Raw genomic sequence first — 27,689 nt, forward strand, 5'->3', positions numbered from 1 at the left:
CTAGTATGTTAACTTTTTTCTTTTTCAGAATATGCTGGCACAACTTTAAGTGTTGATTAATTTTGAGATTCCAATTGGAACTGGTAATGCATGCAACTAGTGGTAGTAGTAGTGTGTTTGATGAACTTGTTCAATTTGATGTAACTTCAATTAAGGATATTTTGCACTTTGGCAGTAAATTTTCAATTTTGCTATTATTTCAATTGAGGTTCACTTTTATTGTGTTTGGATTCTTATTTCACTGTAATTATTTTCTATGGAATGAGAATGACAATAGCATGATATCAAGCTAGTTTTGGTATCAGTGTTTTCAGCTTTATATTACGACTATATTTGAGTTTGATGAAGACTTATGAGTTGAGGCTTCATGATTGTTTAGATGTTATGCTCCCTTGTTTTGGTATTCTACTTGGTAATTTTCTGTTATAAAATGTTAGTATTCTTAATTTTGTTTTTTGTTGCAAACTTGCAAAAGATAATGCTTCTTTTTTCACATTAATATATATGAAGTTTCTGCCCGCTTGATTAATAAGAAAAAAAGCTCTATGATAAAAAAAACATTGCCTAATTGACGAGCTACTTGTAGTTGTCAGAGATGACACTAATTTAGTAACATGCTCCTTACGTTTTGCTTTCCTATATCTCTTTTTATTTTTATTTTTTTAATCTCACTTATATCAATTTCTTTGCATTATAAACTATATCTTTAAAAACAAAAAATATTCGCAAAAAACCGAACCAAATCAATAAAACCGATAAAATTGATACTATATTGGTTTGGTTTGGTTTAAATATTAAAAAAATTGCCTTAGTTGGTTTGGTTTAGTTTTAAGCAAAAATCGAGCCAAATTGAACCATGAACACCCCTAATTATATTATATAGATCCACACAAGTTATTGGATAAATTACGAAAACTTAGGTGATTTTGAATTTTTGGTTGACAGGCCAAATTTATGGTTAGTAGGCTTTTTCATCCTAACATTAATATTTACCACCCACAAAAGATTTTATTTCTTCGGTTAAGGGCTTAAAATACCCCTCTACTATTAAAAATAAGCTATATCTATCCCCCGTTTCACCTTTGTGTTATTAAAGTCCTTACCGTTTTACTTTGATTTTTAAAATGCCCCTCAACCGTTAGTTTATTAGTAGGATATTAATTAATACACGTGTAAATATCCTATTGGTCTAAAATCATCCGACCCATATCTAATTAAAAACTAGCCGACCCAACCCTTTTAACCCGACCCACCCCAGCCCCTTTAACTTAAATCCTCTTAGTCTTCCCCCTATAACCTAAATCGATATATAGAACTCAGAGAAGAAGAAATTATCTCGAAAACCCTAGGTCGTATAGCCTTCAGAAAGACATTGATGCTTCCGATTTATGCTTGTTCTTCTTTAAAAGGTAAGTTTATCTTCCATTTTGTGTTTGTTTAAGAAAGACATTGGTGGTTTTTTTAAACATATTTTCGATCTAGTTGATTCTTTGATTTTTAATCGTTTTAGGCTTTTACAGTTTATGACATGAGCTCAAATCAACAATATCTATGTTGTTATGCGTCTGCATGTATTATTTAAGCTATTTTATGTTAGGATTTTTACGGGTCGACATTATTGTGGAGATTCTTCTTCTATTGGTGGCCCCGAGTGTGATTTTGTGCCTTTTCTGGCTGAGAATGTGGGGTTACAATTTGTGATTTAAGTTGTCGTTTTTTTTATATATGGTGTATGTTGTTCCCTTAAAGTAACCGAGAATCTGAGTATTTTATTGTCAGTGAGACTTTACTATTGTTAATGTTTCTAGTCCCCTATTTTCTGTTCCCTTTATTATTGTTAATGTTTTTGGTCCTCTATTTTCTGTTCCCTTTACTATTATTAATGTTTCTGGCTGAGTATGTTGTATGTGGTCCACCAAGTCACTATCTTTTTTATTCTTATTCTTCTTCTTCTTCTTCTTCTTCTTCTTCTTCTTCTTCTTCTTCTTCTTCTTCTTCTTCTTCTTCTTCTTCTAATTTGTTAATTGTTTTCCTTAGGTTCTTTTATTAGCTCATGTGTAGGTTTATTTATTATTTATTTAATTTATTTATTAATTATCTTTGTCAGTTTACTTAATATTTTTAATTGCCTTCCAGAATATTAAGGATGCCTTTGGTTGACATAATGTTGCATTATGATGGGGATTGGACCACAACACCCTAGGTTTTGTATTCGAAGAAATTGGTCCATATCTGGAGAGGGTATGATTCTGAACTTATTTCTTACAAGCTTCTAGAAACAACATACATTAGTGAGTTAGGGCATGTAGGTGTTCAAAAACTTATTGTAAATGGACCTTCTGGTGATTACTATGAGGTAGAAAATGATGATGGGATGAGGCATTTACTTAGTTTAATTTCTGATGTATTTAAGGTACTCAACTTCTATGTTGTTGATGAGTATGAAGAGTCTATTAATGTGCCTAATATTGTTCATCACACTGACTCACATCCAGTAATAACTGATTATGGTACTGACTATAGTGAATCTGATAGTGAGAGTGAGGGTGATAATTATAGTGATGATTCTGATAGTGAGGTTGATTATGATTATGATAGATTACAAAAAATTGCTAAGCAAAGAAATACTGAAATTGGGGCAGGGCTAAAAAATTATAAGGAATTATACAGGGGTATGAGCTTCAAAGACATACCTGAAGCTAGAAATTGCATTAATTTCTATTTCTTGGCAAATAAAAAGGACTTAAAAGTGGATAAAAGTGATAAAAAAAAGGTTAAGGTATCACTGTGTTGGTGATTGCCATTTTGTTGTTCTGATTTTCAGGGATGGGAACCTTCCTGAAGTTAGGATAAAGGCATTAAGAGATGAGCATACATGTGAAGAAGCATTTGAGAACATTAGGGCTGACTATCAAACAATAGCAAATTGCTTTAAGAAGAAGGTGCAAGAAAATCCTATGTACAAGATTAAGGAGATGAGAGCAGATCTGAAACAATTGTTTAATGTAAATGTTAGCTATGAAAAGTGCAAGAGGGCTAAAAGACTGATTTTTGGAGAAGTTGGAAAGAAGTTTTATAGATGACTATAAGAAACTTGAGGCTTATGCCAATGAGTTAAGGGACACTAACCCAGTGAGTGATGTTGTCATTAACTTGTCAAAGAATGCACTTGCTGAAGGTAAAAGAAAGTTTCTAAGAATGTATATTTGCTTTCAAGCTCTCAAGATGGGCTTTAATTTAGGTTTAAGACCATTTATTGCTTAGATGAGACATTTTTAAAAGGAAAAGCTAGAGGACAATTGTTAGTTGCTGTTGGACTGGACAGTAATAACCAAACATATCCTATAGTTTGGGCAGTAGTGGATAAAGAAACAAAAAGGACATGGACTTGGTTCTTGAAATTGCTTCAAAGGTCACTACATCTCAAGGAGGGTGAAGGCATCACCTTCATGTCGGATATGCAAAAGGTATGATATTTATGCCTAAACAACTCTTGTTTTATTTTTTCCTTTTGTCTTTTTAATCTGCTTCTATTTATCCAGCTTCCTTTTGTATTTTTGCCTTATACAGGGGTTAATTGAGGCTGTGAACAATGTGCTTCCTAATTCACATCATAGATTCTATGTGAGGCACATTGAGTCAAATTGGTGCAAAAAATGGAGAACAGAGTTCAAAAAGTTGTTATGGTGGAGTGCCTGAGTTCTTATGAAGAAGATTTCAAGGACCAGTTGAGGTCCATTGGTGAACTTGATAAACAAGCTGCAAAAGAATTGATGAAGTATCCTCCTCAAGCTTGGTCTAGAGCTTATTCAGATACTATGTGTAAGAACCAAAAGGTAGAGAACAACTTCACTGAATCTGTCAATACATGGTTTCTTAAAGCTAAGCACAAACCCGTCATCAAAATGCTTGAGGAAATTAGAATTAAGGTGATGAACCAATTAACGGAAAGAAAGGAAGCAGTGAGGTCATGGACAAATGAACTCATCCCACATAGCCTGGAATTATACAAGGAGTATTTAAAGATAGCTAACAAATGTCATGTTCATTCCAATGGTGACCTAGGCTATGAAGTTTCAAAAGGGCTGGACAGGCATACTGTTAACATGACTTTTAAGAAATGCACATGTAGGACTTGGGATCTTACTGGAATTCCATGCCCCCATGCCATTAAGTCCATACAACATAAGAAGCTGGACCCTTTCAAGGAATTCAACTGGTGGTATAGCAAGGAAGCATACCTGCTAACCTATAAACGTAAGTTGCAACCAGTGAAAGGTGAGAAGTTCTGGAAAGTGGACCCATCTCAAGCAATGGAACCACCTGAGTTAGTCAAGATGGCTGGGAGACCTAAAAATAAGAGGAAAAGAGAAAAATATGAGGCTATCAAAAGGCAAGGTGAGTGGGGAGTTTCCAGGAAAGGGAGAGTCATGACATGCAGTAATTGTGGAGAGCGTAATCATGATGCTAGAGGTTGTGAGAAGGTAACAGTTACTTTTTCTAACTTATTTGTGTCCTATTTAGTAGTATTTAACTTATTTTTTTATGTTTACACAATAGCCACGCATGGAAAAGATGGCAAGAACAAACAACACAACATTAGTTGATGAAGAGAAAATAGAGCTGACTGCACCTGAAGCCAGTCAGCCTTCCCACTCTAATCAACAAAATGAAGGCTCAAACTTTGTGTTTATGCCTACATCAAGTATTTACACTCAGTCCAGCAGTGAATTTTCAGACTTTGACTCTCCAGATCATGATCTAGATCCAGCTTTAAGGCCAACAACTGTGTCAAAAGTAGGAACAAGACTTCAAGCAAGGCAGAATCCATCTCAACCTTCAGGATCAAGGGCAATAACTTTCAGAGGGGATCATGATGGTGTTAGTGTTCCATCAAATATGCCATTCAAACCACCAGGCCTCAAATGGAAGGGAAAAGCTGCATTAACGGGAAGCCAGCTGGAAATGCAAAGTAAACAGAAAATGGAGAAGCTGAAGCCCAGAAAGGGGAAAAAGTGAAGTCTACTATAATATAAGTAGATGGAAACTATTTTGGATGTAATTACTGCTTTGTGACAGTACTATCTACCTTCTGTTTTTGGTTGGTGAACCTTAATATGGGATGCCATATTATAACCCAGGTTGTATAAGTTTTTGGGGTTATAAAATTGTCACACTTCCTTTTTCCGTCCCCGCGAGGGGTACAGGAGTTTTTTCCAATTAAAGGACAATCGAAACGGGATTTATTTATTTATTTCAGAGTCGCCACTTGGGAAATTTAGGGTGTCCCAAGTCACCAATTTTAATCCCGACTCGAGGAAAAGAATGACTCTGTATTATAGTCCGCGAACCAGAAATCCGGATAAGGAATTATGTTAATCCGGTAGAAGGTGTTAGGCATTCCCGAGTTCCGTGGTTCTAGCACGGTCGCTCAACTGTTATATTCGGTTAGGCATTTTGTTCTGCTACCTAAACACTTTATCCTTCGTTAACCCCTTTTGAGCCTTATTGTTTTTCTTTCATACCCCTCTCGGAATCAGTAGCAACGATTAGAAAATGCAAGCATAGCAGGTAAACAAAAGAAGAAAAAAAGAAAGAAAAGAAAACAACAAAACGACAAAAGAAAAAGGAAAAAAAAGAAGAAAAGAAAAATGATAACAGAAAAAAAACCAAAGGAAAGTCAAATGAAAAAGAGGAATTGGGAACTACGTTTGACCTGATTCCTCAAAGAGGATACGTAGGTGCCTCACGGCTCGGTCATGGTGTAATAAATAATAAAAAATAAGTAAATAATCCCCAAGCAAGAAACTGGGGCAAGGGTTGCGTTTGTGGTAAGCAAAAATTGGTTCCGAAGGTTGTAATTTTAAAACCCCAAATTTATTTTGTTTTTGAGCCTTTAATATCCTTTCTTTCTAGCCTGTCCAAAAACCCACATTACGGTCCAAAGAAAGACCTTCTGACCAGTCTGCAAAAGATGCCAAGTCAGACAAATGAGAGTCTTACCGGCGAACATAACATTATGTTCCACAGCAGAAAGGACTCTAATCTCCAGCAGAGAGAGTCATACCGGCAACACTCCAAATCCCCAGCTGGAAAGTGATATAAATGAGAGAGTCTTATCGGTGAAAATCTTCACGGACACCATAAGGCGATGAAAGCTGAGAGAAAAACCAAAATGAGAGAGGCTTGATAGTGAAAACCCTTTGGGCACTACAAGTCGAATAAGATTAAGAATCAGATGGGGAATCGCCAAGTCAAGATCTTGAAAGACGATTGACGGCGGAGGATAGGCCACATGTGCATGTCACGACCATTAGAGTCGGTATCGGCATTTGATAAGTTTTTATTTATAGTTTCTTTTGTTAAATAGTCATCTTTTTCCTTTATCTTTTATTCGGTTCCCCTTTTGTTTATCTTTCTCCTTTCATAGAAATTTCCCCAGTAGAGTCTGTTTGGTCAGAACCAGTGGGAAATGACTTCAAAATAGACCATCAGCTTTCTAAGATAAGATCTGACTAATACATCCAAGTGGTATAGTCAGCAAGGAACAATCGCGAGGCCAGTGTCAAAAAAGATATCTCCAGCAAAAGGAAATTGACAAAAGGATCAACGAGTGTCAAGAGGGATATCCTTGCCAAAATCAAAGGTTATTAAACCTCAAGGCCAAGGCCCGTGGACAAACAAGGAGAGCAATGAGCATGATTTGGGAAATTCATACGATACGGGAAAATGCAAGTTTCCGAGCCATGCCACGAAAGAAGAGGGATATCCCCAGCAGAAAGGGATTATCCCCAGCAAATAATATCATCCCCAACAAGTTGTGGAACACACAGCAAGGAAGGAGAAAAGGAAAACCATCCCAGTAGGAGTATCACAACCAACCACCACGTTTTAAAACTAACAAATTTTGTTTGATTTGAAACAGGTAAAAGAAATGGCATTGATGCCAGAAATGCATGCCACAAGGGATATCATCAAACTGGGGCAGAAAATTTTCCTTCCATTTAGAAAATTTTCTGGAAGTCAGGTACCATTTGGGGAAGAATAAAGATAACACCAGTCTCAAGGGAAGTGTCTCTGAACCAGTGTTGCCCCCAACACAATAAGTTTCAATGGAGGAAGTTGTTCCCCAGCAGACAGAACAAATGGATGAAACTTGTGTTCACAAGAAGCAAAAGGCCAGTATCATTCCCAACAGCCTTCCGAAGAGTGAAGCACTAGTTCTGAAGGAATCAGAATCCCCCAGCAGTGTTATCCTCGACAGCATTATCCCCAGCTGATAACATTTTATCCCCCAACAGGTAAGTAAATAATTCCCCAACAGTGTTATCCCCAGCAGTTTCGAGGAGTCCAACACAAGTTTGGTAAAAATCGGTACCCTCAGCGGTTCCTTTCGGGGAAAAGCAAAACGAGTCTTAAGGGAGGTAGTCTTCGAAGGAATAAGCTAAAAAAAAAAGAAAAAAAAAAGAGGGAAGTAGTTTGCAAAGGAATGAAACATCCTACTTAAAAGGAAGTAATTTTGGAAGGAGTAAGATAACATATTTACTCAGCAGATTTATCCTCAGCAGTGTTATCCTTAGCAGGGTTACTCAGCAGTTCGCAGTGTTATCCCCAGCGGGTCATCGAGATGTAGAAGCATCCTCGACAGAGTTTCGACCAAGTTTCAAGAGGGTCGGACAACCCAGAGTGGGTAAGGAAAAAAGAGGGAAAAGTCATCCCCATCAAAATAATCCCCAGCAATTTCGAGGGAAGACAACACAGGTAAGTAAATAATTCAGGAAGAAGGAAATGGTTCACGCATAGGAGATGCATTTCCTCCTAAGTTTGTTTTACCCATAGGAGAGACATTTCCTCCTAAGTTTAGTTTCATTCATAGGAGATGCATTTCCTCCTAAGTTCAGTTTACCCATAGGAGACGCATTTCCTCCTAAGTTTAGTTTTACCCATAGGAGATGCATTTACTCCTAAGTTTGTTTTTACCCGTAGGAGAGGCATTTCCTCCTAAGTTTCACCCATAGGAGAGGCATTTCCTCCTAAGTTTTGTTTTCACCCATAGGATAGGCATTTCCTCCTAAGTTTAGTTTCACCCATAGGAGAGGCATTTCCTCCTAAGTTTTAGTTTTACCCCATAGGAGAGGCATTTCCTCCTAAGTTTATTTTTTTTACCCATAGGAGATGCATTTCCTCCTAAAGTTTAGTTTTACCCCTAGGAGATGCATTTCCTCCTAAGTTTGCTATCCTGAATCGAGGAAAAGAATGACTCTGTATTACAGTCTGCGAACCAGAAATCCGGATAAGGAATTCTGTTAACCCGAGAGAAGGTGTTAGGCATTCCCGAGTTCCGTGGTTCTAGCACGGTCGCTCAACTGTCATATTTGGCTTAAATATCTGATTTTTGTACAATTATGAGCTCATGTGCAAATTTTTAACTCTTTACCGCTTTTATTATTTTTTATTTATTGTCATTATTTTACGGAGAATTGCAACATTGTGAAAACGTATTTCAAACCACGTCGCATTCAATGCACCCGTGGTTATCGGCACATTTCGACTCCGTTGAGATTTGGATTTGGGTTACATAAATGCACACCCATATTTAAGAAAATAATTTGTTAAAGACGCGTCTAGAGCGATTAGCGTATTGTTGATTTGGGAAAGGCCGTAAAATTTCACTAGACGGCCAACTCCGATGTTCTAAATAATTAATACATACATTTGTGAGGCATTTCCTCCTATTTTTTCATTTTCCTTCTTTTTCGATTTTTTTTTTCATTTTTTTTTATTCTCTCTTTTTTTTTTTGCTTTTTTGTTGTGGTCGAATCTTATGGAGATTGCCTACGTATCATGACCCCGCATGAATCAGACCTTGCGTAGTTCGGACCAATGAAAGGTAACAACAATGAAATATGTATGTTTGTCTGTGCATGTTTATTTGTTAAATTATTAAAAAAACAAAAATATGTCGCATTTTGCATGTAGGATTTAATTCTACAATTGTTAGTAATTAAGTTTGTTTTACAAAAAATAAAAATTACAAAAATAGGCATCGTTTGCATTTTTAGCATTTAATGTCCGAATATACAATTTTATGCTTAATTATTACTTAATTGTGCGTTAATTGTTATTGGGAGTTAATTTGCGCTTTTATAACTTAATTTAGTTCTTAATAATAGTTTAAGTATTTTTATAATTTAGTTTTAGAAAAATAAAAGAAGAAAAAGAGCAAAAATACAAAGAAAAATCGGATTGGGCCATTTCTTCAAATTTCCACCCCAAGTCCAAACAATTGTCCAATCTTCCCCACGACCCGGTCCATTTCAAACCGGGTCGACCCAATTCATAACCCAACACCCCCTATCTTGCATTTCAAAAAAAAAAACAAAGTAAAACAAAACAAAAAAAAAAAAGAGGAAGAAAACCCTAAAAACCCCTCTCTCATCCGCCCCCCCCTTTCTCTTTCTCTCTTTTCTTCTTCTTCTTCAAGCATCCAAACACCCCATCCATGGCTGCCCTTTCCCCTTCACATACACACACACATACACCCGCTGCCCATGTTCCTTCCTCTTCAAGATCGCGAGGGTTTCTTCTTTTTCAAGTTTACGTTGAATGTCGTTGCTTCTTCTTCCTCACTTCATGCTGCGTTTTTCAGCTCCCATAGCTGCTACTTCTTCTTTGTCCAACTGTCCCAGCCCTATCCGCCATTGATGAAGCTCGTCGAGCTCCCATGGTTGCATTTGCTGCTACATCACGGCGTTGCGAGCAGCTGTTGCTGCGTTTTTGCTGCTGCCATGCCACAACTGTTGCTGCGTTTTTGCTGCTGCCACGCCACAGCTGTTGCTGCATTTTTGCTGCTGTCCGCGCCTTGCTGCCGCTGTTGTCCGCGCCTTGCTGCCGCTGCTGCTTCACGAACTGCTGCCCGCCACTGCCTGGCGCTGCTTCTGCGTTCCGGTTTTCTTCTTGATGCATACTTCTTCATCTTTCACCTCGAATGGTGTTTGTCGCTTCGACGTCTCCCAAGTTTCGTTGGTTTCGTTTAGAGTTCGTTCGATGTTCGTCGTTGGTCATTTACGGTTAGTTGTTCTAAGTTTTATTTCATCCATAATTTGTTTGATATTTTCAGATTTGGAATTAGTATAAGTTTGCTTTAGTTTTCTTATTTATTTTAGATAAAAATTGTTAGTTTAATTATATTGTTGTTAGATTTAAGTTGAAGATCCAATTTAATTATTTTTCAGCTTGTTTTATTAATTTTAAGAGGATTTAGTTTTAATATAGAAAGATATTAGTTTAAATCGTTCAAATCCGTTGTTGGTTGTTAATATAGATTTAGTTCGTGTTCATCTTGTTTGAAGTTCGTTTTTAATTTAGTAATTTAATGCGAAGTTATGTTTTGGTTTTAATTTTTGGATCATGCATCTTTGTTATAAGTTTTGTTGGATTTAATTTAAGAAAGATTAGTTGATTATTTGAAGATTAGTGATTTGAATATGTTTATTTGTTTTGTTTAAGTTTAATTCGAAGTTTGAACAAAGTATGTTTGTTATTGTTATTGAATATTTTCATTCATGTTCATACTTTGTTTGGTTGATCTTGAATCCGAAATTTGTATAGTTTGATTTCTTGTTTATCATTTATGATTATTTCTTGAATTGGTCTCATAATCTTGTTTAAGTTTAATATAGGAATTGTTGGTTGTAATGTTGTTAGAGTTGGTTTTAAGTTCAATATTATTGAATTTAGAAATTTGAATATACTTGTTTGTTGTTGTTGTTGTTGTTGTTGTTGTTGTTGTTGTTGTTGAATATGAAAATAGGTTTGTTTGTTGCTAAAAATATTGTTCAATCAAAATTTTAGTTGTTCTTTGTTGTTCAATTTGTTTTCATGTGATTTGTTGTTGAAATGTTGAAGAAATCATGTTCATGTGATTTGTTGTTTAAATTTATGTAGAAATTGGTCATATTGGCTATATTTTGGTTGAGTTTGATTAATTGATTTGTTATAGCTGATGGGGGTAATTTGGTAAATCGCAGTACGTTTGGGGGTAAAATAGTAATTGCAATAAGGTCGGAGGGGTAGTTTAGGAATTGTACATTTTTGTAATTTTTTATGTGAAGCATGTGAGACAAAATATAATGGTGTGGGTTTTGATATAGTTGTTTAATATAAATGGGGGACAAGACAAAATGTAGTGGAGGGGAATATGGTAATTATTTATGTTAGGCATGAGAGACAAAATATAATGGGGTGGGGTTGATATATTTATTTAATGTAATGGTGATGAGTGGGAAGATAATGGGTTTGGTAGGAGAAAGTGATTGATTTTAATTGATTAAAGGATTGGGGTTATATAGAAGAGGTCTTGAATCAGAATAAAAGGGGGGGGGGGGAACTAATCTGAAAAAGAGGAGACAGAACAGAAAAAAAACGGACAGGGAGAATAAGAGAGAGAGAAAAAAAAAAGAGCTGAATATTTAAGAGAGAAAGAAAATTCCGAAAAATATTTAAACTTTCAAATAAAAAAAACTAAAGAAAAAAAAAATCTTCTGCTTTCTTTCATTGTTTGAAATCAGCATTAATTGTTGTTGTTTCATCAAAGCTTGAAGCTTTTGTTTTTGGGATTACTGCTCCACTGATTTGCAAACTCTGTTCCTGGGTTGTTACTGTTGCTGGACTGTTGTTGTGCTGTATTGTTATTACTGCTGCTGATTCTCATCTTCATCTCTTTTGTTTCCAATACCAGGTACACAACTGACACACATGTTATTGTAATCCGAATATGAAGCATGAATACGAAAAATGAAGAATTGAAATTCTGAATTATATTTAATTATATTCTGAATTTTATTTGTATGTACAAATTATTTAGCTTGCAAAAATTAGAATCATGTAGCTATTTAATACATATAGTGAAACATCCGACGATAGTTTAACAGATAAACTATCTACATATATTGAATAAAAATAAATAAATGGTGTAGTAGCTCCGTCGAGTCAAAAATCAAACGAATAGGCCATCTAGTAGGAACTTGGCAGAAATATTGTTTAGTTAAATAATATTGGTTAATTTCAGCATATAAATGGTCTAGGATTAAAATTAGATTGCTATGTTTTTTTTTAATTTGACAAACTGAGAACATGCCTAGTATAATGTAACTAGGTAATAACATGTAAATAAATTAAGATATTTTCTCTTTTATTTTGTAGAGACAAATTTCAAATAAAAAATGTAGGCATTTTAGGACTGACCTTTTTTAAAAATAAAATGAGATGAGCCTCGCCCAATAAAATGCACCAATTGCGGGGCCCTCGATAAATGTTTAATTGAGTATTTAGAATTCGGGATAGACTGTTTAGTGAATTCCACGGTCTTACCCATAAATAATAATACGCTAATCGCTTTAGTCACGATTTTAACAATAATACATTCTTAAGCACGGGTGCGCATTCACGCGACCCAAATCCAAATCCGAACAACTAACCGTAAATGACCAACGACGAACATCGAACGAACTCTAAACGAAACCAACGAAACTTGGGAGACGTCGAAGCGACAAACACCATTCGAGGTGAAAGATGAAGAAGTATGCATCAAGAAGAAAATCGGAACGCAGCAGCAGCGCCAGGCAGCAGCGGCAGCAAGGCGCGGACAGCAGCAACAACAAGGTGCGGACAACAGCAAAAATGCAGCAACAACTGTGGTGTGGCAGCAGCAAAAACGCAGCAACAGCTGTGGCGTGGCAGCAGCAAAAACGCAACAACAGCTGCTCGCAACGCCGTGATGTAGCAGAAAATGCAACCATGAGAGATCAACGAGCTTCATCAATGGCGGATAGGGATGGGACAGTTGGACGAAGAAGAAGTAGCAGCTATGGGAGCTGAAAAACGCAGCATGAAGTGAGGAAGAAGAAGCAACGACATTCAACGTAAACTTGAAAAAGAAGAAACCCTCGCGATCTTGAAGAGGAAGGAACACGGGCAGCAGGTGTATGTGTGTGTGTATGTGAAGGGGAAAGGGCAGCGATGGATGGGGTGTTTGGATGCTTGAAGAAGAAGAAGAAAAGAGAGAAAGAGAAAGGGGGGGGCGGATGAGAGAGGGGTTTTTAGGGTTTTCTTCCTCTTTTTTTTTGTTTTGTTTTGCTTTGTTTTTTTTTTTGAAATGCAAGATAGGGGGTGTTGGGTTATGGATTGGGTCGACCCGGTTTGAAATGGACCGGGTCGTGGGGAAGATTGGACAATTGTTTGGACTTGGGGTTGAAATTTGAAGAAATGGCCCAATCCGATTTTTCTTTGTATTTTTGCTCTTTTTCTTCTTTTATTTTTCTAAAACTAAATTATAAAAATACTTAAACTATTATTAAGAACTAAATTAAGTTATAAAAGTGCAAATTAACTCCCAATAACAATTAACGCACAATTAAGTAATAATTAAGCATAAAATTGTATATTCGGACATTAAATGCTAAAAATGCAAACGATGCCTATTTTTGTAATTTTTATTTTTTGTAAAACAAACTTAATTACTAACAATTGTAGAATTAAATCCTACATGCAAAATGCGACATATTTTTGTTTTTTTAATAATTTAACAAATAAACATGCACAGACAAACATACAAATAGTTACACAAAATATCACAAAATATCACAAAAATTGCACACTAAGAAAAATTATTTTATTTTTGAATTTTTGGGGAGTAATTCTCATACAGGGCAAAAATCATGTGCTTACAAACATTGCATCCACCTATGCCATGTGCATTTATGAAACTGAATATGCCATATGTATTTATGAAATTTAGCCTTTATTTACATGCTATTGTGTGGTGATTTAGTCCATGTGTCGTGATTTACATGTTGTTGTGTGGTGATTTACATGCTGTTGTCTACTAGGTTGTCTTCCGCATATGTTTAGTTGTTTGATATATTGAATATGCCATGTGCATTTATGATATAGGGAGATATATGTCCAGCCATTGAATACATTAAATATTAGGTTGTCTTCAGAATATAAGCATATGGTTGTCTTCAGCATATGTTCAGTTGTAAATTTAGCCTTTATTTAGTGATTGATATAGGCTGATGCATTCATCCCTAAGGCATCACCTTTTAAGCTTCCAAAGAACCAAACTTTATAACATTGCAAATAGATTTATAATCAGCCATAATCAAAAGTAGGAACAAATAGATTTAAGTAGCAAGATACATCATTCGATATATAGCTTAAACAAGTTACAAAAAGTAAGATACAAAAAATTAGAGCTTAAAATACATCATCCGATATTTAGCTGCAAATATTCATGAGAAACAACACATCTACAAGAAAAGAACTTTCACTGTCCATTCCCAATTCAGCTTCAACTTTTGATAATAGCAGCAATAAATCCTACAAATAGCGCACATGAAATCATAATGAAGATCTTCATCTTGAGAATTCTATCTTCCAACTCCAATTGTTTCGTTACTAGAAGATTATTTCTTGCCTTCATCGCAACTACTTTTTCCTTCAATTTGTCCTTTTCAGTCTTGCCATCATCCAACAACGACTTCAAATTATTGATTTTAAGATTAGCCACATCCAACTCACACTTCAAATTGTTGATTACAACGAGCGCTCTGTCCGGGACAGGATCCTCTACCCATTCCCAATAACCACATGAACTACCCTAAAAAACAATCCGAAAAAGATTACTTATGAACATCAGCAAAACAAATCAGTCAAAAACAAGAAAAATTCAAACAAGACCAATATATAATCCCTTACTTCCGGTTTAGGGCACTTATAGAATCTCCTCCCAGGATTTAAAGGAGTCGTCGAAGTAAAATTGTTAGCAATTTCTCCACAAAGACACTTCCTCTTCGATGAACAACTGCCTTCTGACATATCAAGTTTTCGGACAATAGATAAGGCGAGAGTGAGAGAAATTGGAGCACCCAACCTATTTTGTGGAAGAACCCTAAAATGGCTTCTTCTCTGAGTTATGTTATCGATTTAGGTTAGAGGGGGAAGATTAAGAGGATTTAAGTTAAAGGGGTTGGGGTGGGTCGGGTTAAAAGGGTTGGGTCGGCTAGTTTTTAATTAGATATGGGGCGGATGATTTTAGACCAATAGGATATTTACACGTGTATTAATTAATATGCTGATGGACATTTTAAAAATCAAAGTAAAACGGTAGGAACTTTAATAACACAAAAGTAAAATGGGATACATATAACTTATTTTTAATAACAGAGGGGTATTTTAGGCCCTTAACCGTTATTTCTTCTTCTTTATTGAGTTAGTTAAATCAAATATATTAACATTTTCCAAAATCTGTAAATTTTTCTAATTTTTATTCTAAGTAAAACTAAAACACATTTGTTGAATGTTATTTCTGTACTTTCAAAATTTTGTTTCCATTAACAAGGCGTACACTCGCAACTTACCGAAACCCTACGGCTCATACCAGTCGCCGGCGACGCCGTTCTTCCATCATCCAACACCATCCAGCTCCGGCGATTCTCCGGTGAGTCCCTTTCCGCCTTCTCTCTCTCTCTCTCTCAACTTAACTAATCTTGCTATTTGAAGAGAATGGACACCTCATTTCTTCTCGCAGCTGAGACACTTGAGATCATGATAACAATTAGCGATCTAAATTTCACGCTTTTCTTGCTTTTATTTTGAGAATGTCATAACTAATTGCTGTGTTTTATCCAATTAGAATTCTGCTCTTAGTTGTAGATTCAACTTGATTTGTATTTGTCTTATAAGGTACATTGACATTCTCAGTTTGTTCATTTTGTACAATTGAAATAGAAAGGAAGAATTTGCAAGTTAAAATTGTTATTTTTTCTGGAAAACCTTAATTTTGCTTCTATTATGTGAAGCGTATGTTATTTGCTTATCTGGGATAAACTTAAATGGTGTATTGTAAGATTTCTTTGTTTAGATGCCATTGTTTTAGGTTCCCCTCAAGTATAAATCAGTCTATCAGCTTGCCTAAGTTTAATATATTAGGGAGCTAGATCTTCATACTTTTAATAATTAGTATAATGACTGCTATTTTGTTTATTGGAGAGTGGTCAAGCTCTATCAGAGGGGTGTCTTACAATTTTGCTATGTTACTGGATACAGGATTTAGATGTTGGATTTGTCATCACCTAAATCGTAGGATTCGGGGATATGGATAGGAGTATGGGTATGGGTGTTAAGATACAACCAATAAATATGTAGCTATATACTTCAAAGCAGTGTTGTCAAAGGCGCGCTTAAGCCCTAAAGCAAGGCTCAAAACATGTTGAGCGCTTCGCCTCGCTTTGTGGACGCTTCAATGTTGCATCCAGACTCTAAAATATACTTTTCCTTGCCAATGAGTGTAATCCCGAAAAGGCGATATTGAACAATTGATATTTCACTTTATCGTAACATTTTTTCAATTTTTTTGTCCATATATTTGTTATTCATGCTTATAATTATTGGTCTTGGACTACATATACATATTTTTACTTTTTCTCCAGTTGCGCCTTTTTTCATTAAAGCCCAAGCTTTATTTGCGCTTAAAGCCCCAACAGACCTTAAAGCTTTTTTGCGCTTTCCGCCTTTGATAACATTGCTTCAACGACTAATCAAAGTTATTAAATTTAAAGCTGGTATAATTAAATTCTTTGTAAACACAATATTTTATTCATTAGTTGTCGCATAACAGCTACTACAACAACAACAACAACCCAGTATAATCCCACTTAGTGGGGTCTGGGGAGGGTAGTGTGTACGCAGACCTTACCCCTACCCTGAGGTAGAGAGGCTGTTTCCAAATAGACCCCCGGCATCCTTCCCTCCAAGAACTTCCCACCTTGCTCTTGGGGAGACTCGAACTCACAACCCCTCTTGGTTGTCGCATAACAACTAACTGTTCTAATACTTTATGTGAATATATGTATGATATAGAGCCAAATTCATCAATTACTCAATGGACTTATACTTCTTGGCCATAGGTGTAGAACCAAATCCACTGCAGATTCCACTGTTACATCCAAATCATGTCGGATCGACATGGGTGCTGGAAAATATTCGGAGGATATGAGCAACATAGGTTGGAGTTATACACATAGGTACATCCCATTTTCAGTTCATACAACAACGTGCCTTTCTTCTCTAGACTTGATTTCGGGACCAACATGACAAGAGAACAATAAAAAAAAGAATTTGCTCAATGCGTACAGTCTTGCAACTAATTTAAGAACTTCGAGTTCGGCATAAGAAAGGGATAATTTTCTCGCTCTCTTTTTCTGGGGGGGTTAGAGGGTGGGGGTAGGTAGAGTTGGTAGGGGATGTTCTGTTTTTGTTATCTAAACCTTTAATTGTTTGATGGAGAGCGTGCTGCTGAACAGCTGATCTATACTGGGTTTAACCAACAAATGTGCCTGGCTAAGTTGTTCGGACTCTTTACTTTTGATGCCACACCCATGTCGATATGGCGTGGGTGTGGGTGTGGGTATGGGATTCATATCGGATTTGGTCAATTGATTTTGGATACTTTGACCAAAATCGATGGAGAAATTCGAGACAAATACAATGATTTCGGAAATCAGTACATAAGCTAGGGTGAAACTGAGAATAAAAGAGAAACTTTCTGCACAAGCACCATGTAAGTTTTCCATATAATGTCTCATAATTTAGGCATATTTTATAATTCTGTTTTTAGATATTTGAATTAGTTTTAGCCGAATTCTCGCATCTGTATTCATACCTAGATCCGTACCCATAAATCTTTAGATCTGGATCATAAAAGATCCGACTTCTAGATCCACACCTGAATCGGACACTTGCACCTGAGTCCGAGCAACTTAGGTGCCTGGCTTGCTTGAGTTGAGTGTCCTAAGTGGCTCTGCCTTCTCAATCACAATGGAGCAAGCCGCTTTGAATGCGGCAGAGAATTTGCTCCTAGTAATAATTCTAAATTTTGATCAGTTGTTTTTGTTTTGGTATTTGAGTCTTGAAGGGAGGGAGGGATATGCCAACAAAGATTTGAAGTTGCTGTTATCCGTAGATTGGTCATCAAATCAAAATAGGGATCATTCTATCATGATAAAATCTTCATGGTTTCTTTACGATAAAATTTCATCAGGTGGCTACTTCCGGCTGTATTGTGTTTTTACTTGCTGGTAATATCAAGGATAGTTGCATTCATCTGCATTATAGTGAAATTTGTATGCAAGAAGTGGCCAGAGATTTATCTAGGTTTTTTCTTCACTAATTTAACTTTAAGCTTAAGGGTTGCTTGGTTCATGACATATAACAGTCCCCTTGGGTTATTATGGGTGGGTTACTATCCAATGTTTGGTATATTGGATTTATTGAATAACATAAGATGTGTAATTTGGATCCGGATTAAGATTTGTGTCTCAGTTACCCAAAGTTTATTATTCACCATTCATATGTAATACAAAACATATCTCTAATATTCTACAATGTAAGAATCCACCTTGTAGGAAAATAAATGTAAAGAAAGAGTTTAGCAAAAGATGGAATAAACATGGAGGAAAGTATGAAGCAAAGAAAAGACAGAAAAACAATAAATTTGCTTTAGGGACAGGGAAGGAGATCGAATGTCACAGGGTGCGGGAGCGATGATTGCTTCCAATCGGGATTACTCAGATCTGCGATACGGGATTGCTACGGAGTGGGAGAAGGGAAGAACAGATCATGTTCTGATTTTTTTTTTTTGGGGGGGGGGGGGGGTTGTTTGGAGGGAAGAGGTTTTCACTTAACCACAGTGGATAGCGAAGTGGGGGTTGCTGGGAAATACCAAAACTGCAGCAGGGGGATCAGTGGGCTGAAAAACATTGATTCTGATTATTTCCCAGTGTTATGTGATTAGATATATCCAATGTTGTTAATCAATATGTGAAGCTATTCATATGAGGCTGATAAAATGTAAAGCAAGCCAATTGATGAATCTACTTTCATTCAAATATTACTTACCCAAAACTTGACGATGTGAATGCTTATAGAGAAGTTACATATATTTTATTTTAACCCAGGAACAATGGCTGGAAAAGCTATGAAATCAGTAGCAAAAGCGGTTGGAGAAAATCAATATCAATGGCAAGAGAAGTTGGCAAAATACAAAGACGAGCTTTCCAAGGGAGTTTGGGGTTACTGGGAACTTGGGGCATGGAAACCACTGGGCATCAGTGCTCGCCATCGAGCTCGCCTACGTAAGGAAGTTCTCCTTGCTGGACAAGATTGGCCATACGATCCAGAAAGGAAGGAAATGAGAACCAAGCAGAAAGGACATAAGTGTGACAGAATATCAGCAGAAAAGCGGGAGAAAACGGCTGAACTGATGCAGAAAATGCCAGATATGTTAGCTGATTATAGGAAGAGAAGATGGGAGAGAAAGATGAAAGCAGAAGAAGATGCTGCTAGAAGAGCAGTGCAAGAGTAGTTTTTTACTTAACAATGTATGATGTGATAATTGACATGGGATGTTCAAAGAGTTTCAGTCATTTGCAGTATCAAATAATTTTGAGCATTATGTCCTTTTGTGTAACTTTCCTTAATTTGGATATTTGAAAACTTGCTCGGCTTTTGTGTATTTTTTTTTTTGATAAGGTAAAACTGGCTCTGTTTTGTTATGATCACTCTCTTTTTAAATGGGAAATTACCTAATGAAAACAAAATTAATCGGACCAATTTTGAGAAATGGGTGATCTCCAAGACTTCGGTTTGTGCTTTTCTAGCTTTATTAGTTTGGGATTTACCTCGAACAAATTTATTTGTTAACAAACTATTCAAATCCTGTCCTGTTTGAATTTCTCTTTTTAATTCCACGACACGTCAAAGCAGCAATTGTAGTATTCAGTCTATAAATGGGCTTTTAATAAGAAAAGGTAACCAAACGAGTAACCAAGTCCCTATTCACGAAACCAGCTGGTCCCACACCGACTAAACGCTACATATTTTTGCAATTCAAATAGCGAAAGCAGAAGAGCTTTGTTCGTCCCTTCGGGGACATCCGATAAAATTGGAACGATACAGAGAAGATTAGCATGGCCCCTGCGCAAGGATGACACGCACAAATCGAGAAATGGTCCAAATTTTTTTTGTCAACTCGCCATTTTTTATCTCCATAGCTTCTTTCAGCGACCTAAGTTTTTGTTGCAACCTTCAATCTGAGGTTAGTTGCTTTCTTTCTTTATTTCCTTTTTTTTAAATTAGATTGTTGTCGCTCTTTGTTTATGTAAATGTTAAAAACCTTCTTGCTTTATCAAATATCGATTAAGCTTCGGTGTACAATTTTGAACTTGGATGATTAGGTCAAATGACAAAGGTTTTATCCTTTTTTCCAAAGATTATTTGTCAAGTTAGATGTCAACTGTCAAAAATTGGTAAGAGACTGTTGTGAGCATATTATTTGCTAATAATGTTTAAACAGAACAGAGTGTTAGTTGGTCTTTGTTATCTTCATACTCTCAGACTAGGCTAAGACTTAACATGCTAATGATGTGCTTTCATTATTAGTAACTTAAGCATCAAAACCTCTGAAATTTAAAATCTCAAGATTTCGAGAAATTAGGAGAAATTGTGAACACTCACCCTAGTCAAGAACTGTTTTGGCAGTATAAGTTACAAAACTCGAAGAAACGGGGAGGGCTTGGAGTTGAAGATTTAAGGGTTTTTAACAAAGCTTTGTTGGGTAAATGGCTATGAAAATTCGGGGTGGAGGAACAAGAGTTTTGGAGAGGGGTAATAGTAGATAAATATGGGGTGCTGGAAGCGGGGGGGGGGGGGGGTCAAGAATTAAGGACGTCAATTTGCCTTGTGGGTGTGCGTTATGGAGGAATATTATGAAGAGATGTGTAGAATTTAGTGGCAATGTATCATTTGGGGTAGGAGATGTTAGGAGAGTTAGCTTTTGGGGGACATAAGTGGTGTGGGGATAACATGCTGAAAGATGAATTCCCGAGCATTTACAGGGTATCATGCCAAAAGGAGCTGACAGTTCAACAAGTTAGGGTGATGCAAGGTGGAGAGATTTTCTGGGACTCGAGTTTTAGGAGGAATTTCCATGATTGGGAGGTGATTGAGTTTCAAAGATTGTTAGGGTTGCTTCGCAGCAATTGTACGTCAACAGATAGCCACGATGCATAGAGGTGGGGTTTGGAGAGTAACAGGGTTTTTTTCAGTTAAGTCTTTCTATGAAAAGCTATTGGTTAAGGAGGAGGATGCCTTTCCATAGAGATCGGTTAGGATACGTCAGGTGCGGAGGAAGGTGTGCTTCTTCACTTAGTTAGCAGCTAGAGGGGTGATCTTGACAGCCGAGAATCTTAGAAAGCGGAAGGTTGTTTGTTGGTGCTTTATGTGTAAGGAGGCTAGTGAAGATGTCGATCATCTCTTTCTACAATGTAGTCTAGCTTCGAGATTATGATGGATATATTTTGTTGGTTTGGTATCTCATGGGTGATGTCGAGAACCGTAAAGGAATTAATGTTTAGCTGGAAGAGCGGGAGAAGGAGGAGAAGGCGCCGGGCATGGATTGTTGCTCCACTAGCACTCTAGTAGTCATGTGGGTGATTTGGAGAGAAAGAAACGAAAGAGCTTTCGAAGAGGTAGAGATGAGTTTCACTCAGTTGAGGAGTAGCCTCCGATCCCTTATTTTCTCTTGGTGCACCCATGAAGTTCCTTGTCATATAGAAGATTGGGTGACTTTCGTAGAGATCATGTATGTGCGTAGGTTTTTTATTTTTTGGTATACTTCTTGTATACGCCCGCTTTTGTTTTTGGCCCTCTCAGTAATGAAAAAGTTTATTTACTTGATCAAAAGTAAAAGTTACAAAACTTGAATGGTTGATGGTAACAAATTCCCTCTAGCCAGAAAACTGAGTAAGTTGTTGTAATGGACAAGGCTTTTGTTCAGTATTCTCTCTCTTGAACAGGACAGAGCTGAAAGTCTCATTAATTCCACATTACTTCACGAGCAATTTTTGTTTTTTTATGTTTTTGTTGAGAATTGAGATAAACCCTTAATTACATAATATTTTATATTGACTGTGTCTACCGGATCAATAAGGACATCAATCTGCCTGATTCTTCTTGATTAAACGATTATAGATTACTAAGCTGATCCAAAATTGACACTTCTAAGTCCTAATGCCAAATATTCCTCTTCAATTAAGTTGTTTTGCATCTACGTGATTTAAGGTTGCTGGCTGGAAACTTTACCCTCTCTTTTGAGAATTGTGATCATGTGTATCTTCCTTAACTTGAAACACATCACTCCTTACAGCTGCAAAACTTTTATTGGGTAATTGGGAAATTTTACCTGGTGAAAAAAATACAGAAAATTATTTGTGGGAAAGAAAATATTTATCGAGTAAATATTATTGACTTGACATGGAGTTTATTTAAGAAATAATGGAAGACTTTGCAAGAATTCGTAAGTCGGATTACCATTTGACAAATTCAAAAATTTAGGGGGCAGCATGGCATGTCCCCATTGTGCTTAATTTCCATGATTTAACTCCTATTCGTTCCTCTCGCTTTCTCCTCCCTCTTCTATCTTTTCAAAGCAAATACGCGCTGCATATGGTTTTATGATTTTTTTTACTTTCTTGAAATACTTTCAGATCTCACACCATTGGCAAAAGAAAACGTGGTAAGAAAAGTAAACCTTGTTTACCGGGTGATACCGAGCAATCCTGGTGGTGCAGCAAAGTTTGACTCCCTTTGCTCGAACCTGCATAAATGACATATCCACCAATTTTTCTTGGAGGTTTTCCAGGTGATTAATTGAACACGCATTACTGTTTATTTTGGAGTTGATTGGGAATATCATGAATAGAGCAAGGAGCCTTTGGGTGTACTTGGCTTTTGTGATTAGGTCCTTTATTTCACTATTTTGGTCTCTTTGAACCAGTAGTATCTCTAGTTGTGGTCCTGTTCTTTTGTTGAGCACATAAAACCTTGAACTTTTTCCATTGCTTTTGTTAACAGATAAGACAATCAAATCCAACAGGCTTCAGTCTTGTCCTTTACTTAATTAAGTGGTTTTCCCTTTGCCCTCACCATCGTCTTTTTCATCATTTTCACACCCACGTCATGGAAGCATGTTTAAGGCAAGGTTACCTGGATTTACTAATTCTATTGCGAATCACGGATCTGGTGGGAACACTATATTTTGGGATTTAACTTGTTACCTTTTGGTTTTACAATTTAATATCCAATTCTGTCTGTAAAGCTAACTCCTATTAAGAAAAATGTGACTCTAAACAATCTTTTGTAGTAATTGTATTATTTTAAGCATGTGAATTTTCTACTTAGAAATTACTAGTTTATTAATCAAAGTTTCTGAAAGCAATTTGACGTATGATCTAAAGAAGCCTATCCCCAACGAAGTTAAGCTTTTGGTATAGTTGTCTGCAAAGTTGTTTCCATTCCCAAACTTAAGTGAGTGTAATATGTATTAGGTGACCGTTGCTTGTACTTTACTTTATTTGATAACTTTAAGGGGTTGCAGGCTCTAGATTCTAGGCTTTTGGACTGTCATTGAACTTCTCATCTAGTTTATCCAAGGGTTGCTTCCTGTAAAGGCCTCTCTTTAGGAATTAATGCACGAGCCACGTTGGTGGTGGTTTATGATCCGTGACAACTATGATTGGAACTAATGCAGACCTATGTTGCTCGGACTTTTCCGAAAATGTCACCTAGTGCGTGTCGCATCCTCCATAAGTAGTGTATTTTTGGAGGATCCGACACTGATGCATCAGCATTATAGAGAGCCCGCGCAACATGGATACAGACCAACTAACGCTTTCCACAAGGGGCACATACGGGTTTCTACTCGTATAGTGTCCTTTTTCTTTTCTAGAGAGGAAGCTGAGTCTCCTTCCTACTAAGTTTTGTAAACCTTTAGGTGATGTCAATTGGGCAGTTAAAAACAGGTTGAGACAACAATCTGCCCAATAGTTGCTTGGATCAAGATGGGCTAAGTAACGGGTCATAACCCAATTTGTTTCAGTTAAAGCTATTTTTTGTGTTGTTTGTTTTTTGCCAAAATTACATAGAAATAAGATCTTTGTAAATTTGTAACATAAATTATCATAAATTAGGAAATGTTATATAACAGATTTGCTTTATTACTTATGTCTTCCAGTTTCACTTAATTTTGATTACTTCGAAGTGATACTTTTTCCAACTTCACTTTGATATTTTTTTTGCATTGGGGAGGGGGTGGGGGTTGAGAGCAAAGCGAAGTGCATTGTTGTAACGGGTCCAAAATTGATACTAATTTGGCCAAGCTGTAAAAATCAGCTTATTTTGAGAAGTGCTTTTTTTCAAAAATACGTTTGGTGAGAAGCAGTTTGTATTTGGCTAATTAGTTTGAAAAACACTTCTGAGCAGCAATTAGTGTTTGGCCAAGTTTTAAAAAACTGTTTCTAAATGTATTTTTCTCAAAAGTGCTTCTCAAAAAAGTGCTTTTAGAGAGAAGCTATTTTTTCTGCTTCTCCAAAACTGCTTATGATTCTCCTCAAAAACACTTTTTTTCCTTCCAAAAGCTTGGCCAAATACCTCAATTTTTGGCCAAAAGTGCTTTTGGCAAAAAAAAAGAAGCACTTTTGGCCAAACAGGCTATAAGTCGCAATGCTTGTGTTTAATGTTCCCGGAGGCTGAGTTGTTCCTATTCATCAGCTGCTGACTCCTGAAGAAAAGAAGACGTTGCCCTGAAAGATATACTGTCAAAGAAACACAGGTTCGGCTCTGTAGTTATTGCCCTGAAATCTACTTTTGTAGCTGCATATAGTATTAAAAAAAGTGTGATCAGTATTGTTTTTGTACAACTGTTTCTTTTCAAGATAATATTCACATAATTTCGTCCAAAAAAACAAACAGATCAGAGAGGACAAGAAATAATTAATCCTTCTATTTTTCTGTGCTTTTAGTCATGTTAGGGGACGTTTGGTTGGTGGAATAAGATAACAATCCCGGGATAAATGCTGGATTATTTATCCCAAGTTTGGTTGCATTTTTTAATCCGAGATTAATAATTCCGGTATTAGTTATACCACAATTGTGGTATTATTCTATCTATTCCGGGATAAAACACTAAAATGATAAAACACTTCAAGGCTCTTCTTCCAAAGTACTTTATCAAATTCAAGGGTAAAATTGGAAATAAAAGTTTATCCCAACTTATTTAATGTAAAACAATATGTTTTATATTATACCCGTGTATCTCATTTTTAGTCTAATGAACAAACATCTACCAGCAAAAGTGCATTTACTAAATAATGCTATTATTATTTAATCCCCGTATTGTAATCCCGTCGTTTTAATTTCGAGATAACTTGTTCCCCAACCAAATAACTTCGTGTCTAAACCTGAGTTTTTGAGTGGACTAATATGCTGATTAGGTTTCTGCACAGATTTAGATCACTATTCCAATTTTATTCCTGATTCTTCAGTTTTTTTTCAGTGCGGGACTGTTGATTTTGAAATTTTCACGGGCATTTTGCATTTCCACTAATTTTTCTTCTCGTCACATAGTGAACATTTACTTTTTCTTGAAACAGCTCCCTCGGATTCAAGTGACCGATCCAGTTGCTAGATATTATGGGCTAAAACGTCTCCAAGTCGCGAAAATTATTAGACCGAGTGAAACAGCTGGGCATTATGTTACCTGCAGATATCAACAACAACAATTACATACCAAGTGAAATCCTACAAGTGAGGTCCCCTTCTGGGGAGGGTAATGTATATGCAGACCTTATACCTACCTTGTGAATTACTTTATACCTACCTTGTGAATTACCTGCAGATATGTTGTCTAAAAAATGTTAGCACCTCAAATGGAAGAAAGTAGATAAGGAGATCCATTTGCAGATCTAGAGTACGTCTTTAGTTGTCAAGTTTTGATCGTCTGTTGGGATGGATTCTCCGACGCTTACTACTACGAGCTCCAGAAGGTATCAGTTTGCATAATGTTCTCTTCTAGAAATTTCTGGAACATTCTCCTGATCTTGCAAAAGTTCTCTTGGTTCAGTAAATGTTCAACAACGTGCCGATGTATAAATTTTAGTGAAGTACGGAACCTTGAAAAGAGTCGGCCAAGGCCTAAATTGGCCGAAAAGCTGTTACAATTTGATGCCTACTGGATGTTGAACCCTGCACAATTCTTTTTTCTTTTTCTTTTTTGGTTTAATCACTGGTTTCACTAATCCGGATTTGTGTCGTGGCCAGTTAAAAATCAAGAATTACTCTATTTTTAGGCCCATTAATTGTTTTTATTCTCTGAAATTCTGACCATATTTACCGGATAAGTAATACTCGTTTCTGTGTTGTTTTTTGGGTAGTTTCTCCAATCCTTTTTGGTTTGCAATTATTTGAAGAGTACATATTTTACTTCAGCACAGGGAATATTGGGATGTATATCAAATTCTCGTTTTCTTTTTCCGATTTGCATAGGTTGTAGACATCTCCTTTTTTTGACAGGTGGACTGATTTGGATTCACTTTTTAAGTAATTAAAGCTAAATTGAGAAAGACGTTCACTTTCCTCTTTACCACCCCGCCCCCAACTAGGGGTGTACATGGACCGAGTTGGTTCGGTTTTTATTAAAATCAAACCAAACTAACTATATTGGTATGGATTGGTTTGGTTTTGTTGGGATTTTCGGGTTTTCAGGTTTTTTGTTACTTATATATAATTCCAATCTTACTTTGTTAAATATTTGATAAGTATATATCTATTTAGTAAAAATATAAAAAAAATTGACAAACATATTATCGATTAAAATATTCTTATGGGAATTCTATTAGTAACACATAATAATTATCTTTTTAGTTGTCTGAAAATAATTTTTTGTTGATATACACTTTCAGGTTAACCAAATTTAGTAATTAAACATAAAAATCAATATGATACCTAATATTAATAACCACTTCACATTCGAAAAAGATATAAGAATTTAATAGATCCTTAACATATGATATGAATATGTAAGAATAAAGAGATAGACGCATTTCGGTAACACTTGATAAGAAAGTGATCATACAACCCATTATTTAAGGTCAATAAATATGAAGCACTTCATGTTCTATTAAAATTTATATCCCGCAAGAGAATTTTAAATATTTCTAGACATTTTTTAAAGAAATTTTTATATAAAATCTTTAAAATATATATAAAAATTATATATTTATATGTTGGGTTGGTTCGGGTTTTTTTACTCAATACCAAACCAAATCAAACCAAACCAAGTCGGGTTTTTAAATCGGCTTGATTTGACTTTTCGGTTTGGTGCGATTTTCCGGTTCGATTTGTACACCCCTACCCCTAACCCACCCCCGATTTAGCTTCTACCTCTTTAACAATATGCTTATCATTGTTTTGAGATACGCTTTAACCTTTTTGTGGCAGTCATTTCCAGCAGATTTGAATATAATTGAATCTTCTTATTTATCTTCTTTTATAATTAAAAAAAATATATATATACAATCAATCAACTCAAAACTTTACATTTTGTTTTCTTATAAGATAACAAGGTATGGTTATATTTAAAACTTTAAAAAAGTTAATATTTAAACTTAATTAGAAAGCACATATAAGGAATATCGGTGAATGTTTTTTTATTAAAACAATAGACGGTTATAAAGCTAAAATAGAAGAATATATAGCATTTCCCTCTTTGTCGAGTACATTCTAAGTTGTGA

At 36.0% G+C, this 27,689-nt stretch overlaps 1 protein-coding gene, 1 long non-coding RNA gene and 1 other non-coding gene across 3 annotated transcripts; all 3 read left to right on the forward strand.

The window, feature by feature from the left end:
• The first annotated feature begins 15,330 nt into the window (after window positions 1–15,330).
• Window positions 15,331–19,576, forward strand: LOC104220363 (uncharacterized). The gene is made up of 2 exons (XM_009771220.2): window positions 15,331–15,502; window positions 19,020–19,576. The coding sequence occupies exon 2, from the start codon at window positions 19,025–19,027 to the stop codon at window positions 19,424–19,426; it is 402 nt and encodes a 133-aa protein (XP_009769522.1). The 5' UTR covers window positions 15,331–15,502; window positions 19,020–19,024; the 3' UTR covers window positions 19,427–19,576.
• A 404-nt stretch (window positions 19,577–19,980) lies between these two features.
• LOC138882548 (U6 spliceosomal RNA) lies at window positions 19,981–20,083 on the forward strand. The gene has a single exon (XR_011404140.1). It is a non-coding gene; the product is annotated as a U6 spliceosomal RNA (small nuclear RNA).
• LOC104220362 (uncharacterized) lies at window positions 19,989–26,323 on the forward strand. The gene is made up of 6 exons (XR_011403835.1): window positions 19,989–20,158; window positions 22,608–22,762; window positions 24,670–24,730; window positions 25,551–25,704; window positions 25,796–25,943; window positions 26,021–26,323. It is a non-coding gene; the product is annotated as an uncharacterized lncRNA (long non-coding RNA).
• Window positions 26,324–27,689: the final 1,366 nt, after the last annotated feature.

This window comes from Nicotiana sylvestris, chromosome 11 (assembly GCF_000393655.2).
Source record: "Nicotiana sylvestris chromosome 11, ASM39365v2, whole genome shotgun sequence".
NCBI lineage: Eukaryota > Viridiplantae > Streptophyta > Magnoliopsida > Solanales > Solanaceae > Nicotiana > Nicotiana sylvestris.

Bases quoted from the DNA above. Each gene is read 5' to 3' on its own strand.
- LOC104220363 (XM_009771220.2), top strand. From the start codon at position 19,025: ATGGCTGGAAAAGCTATGAAATCAGTAGCAAAAGCGGTTGGAGAAAAT.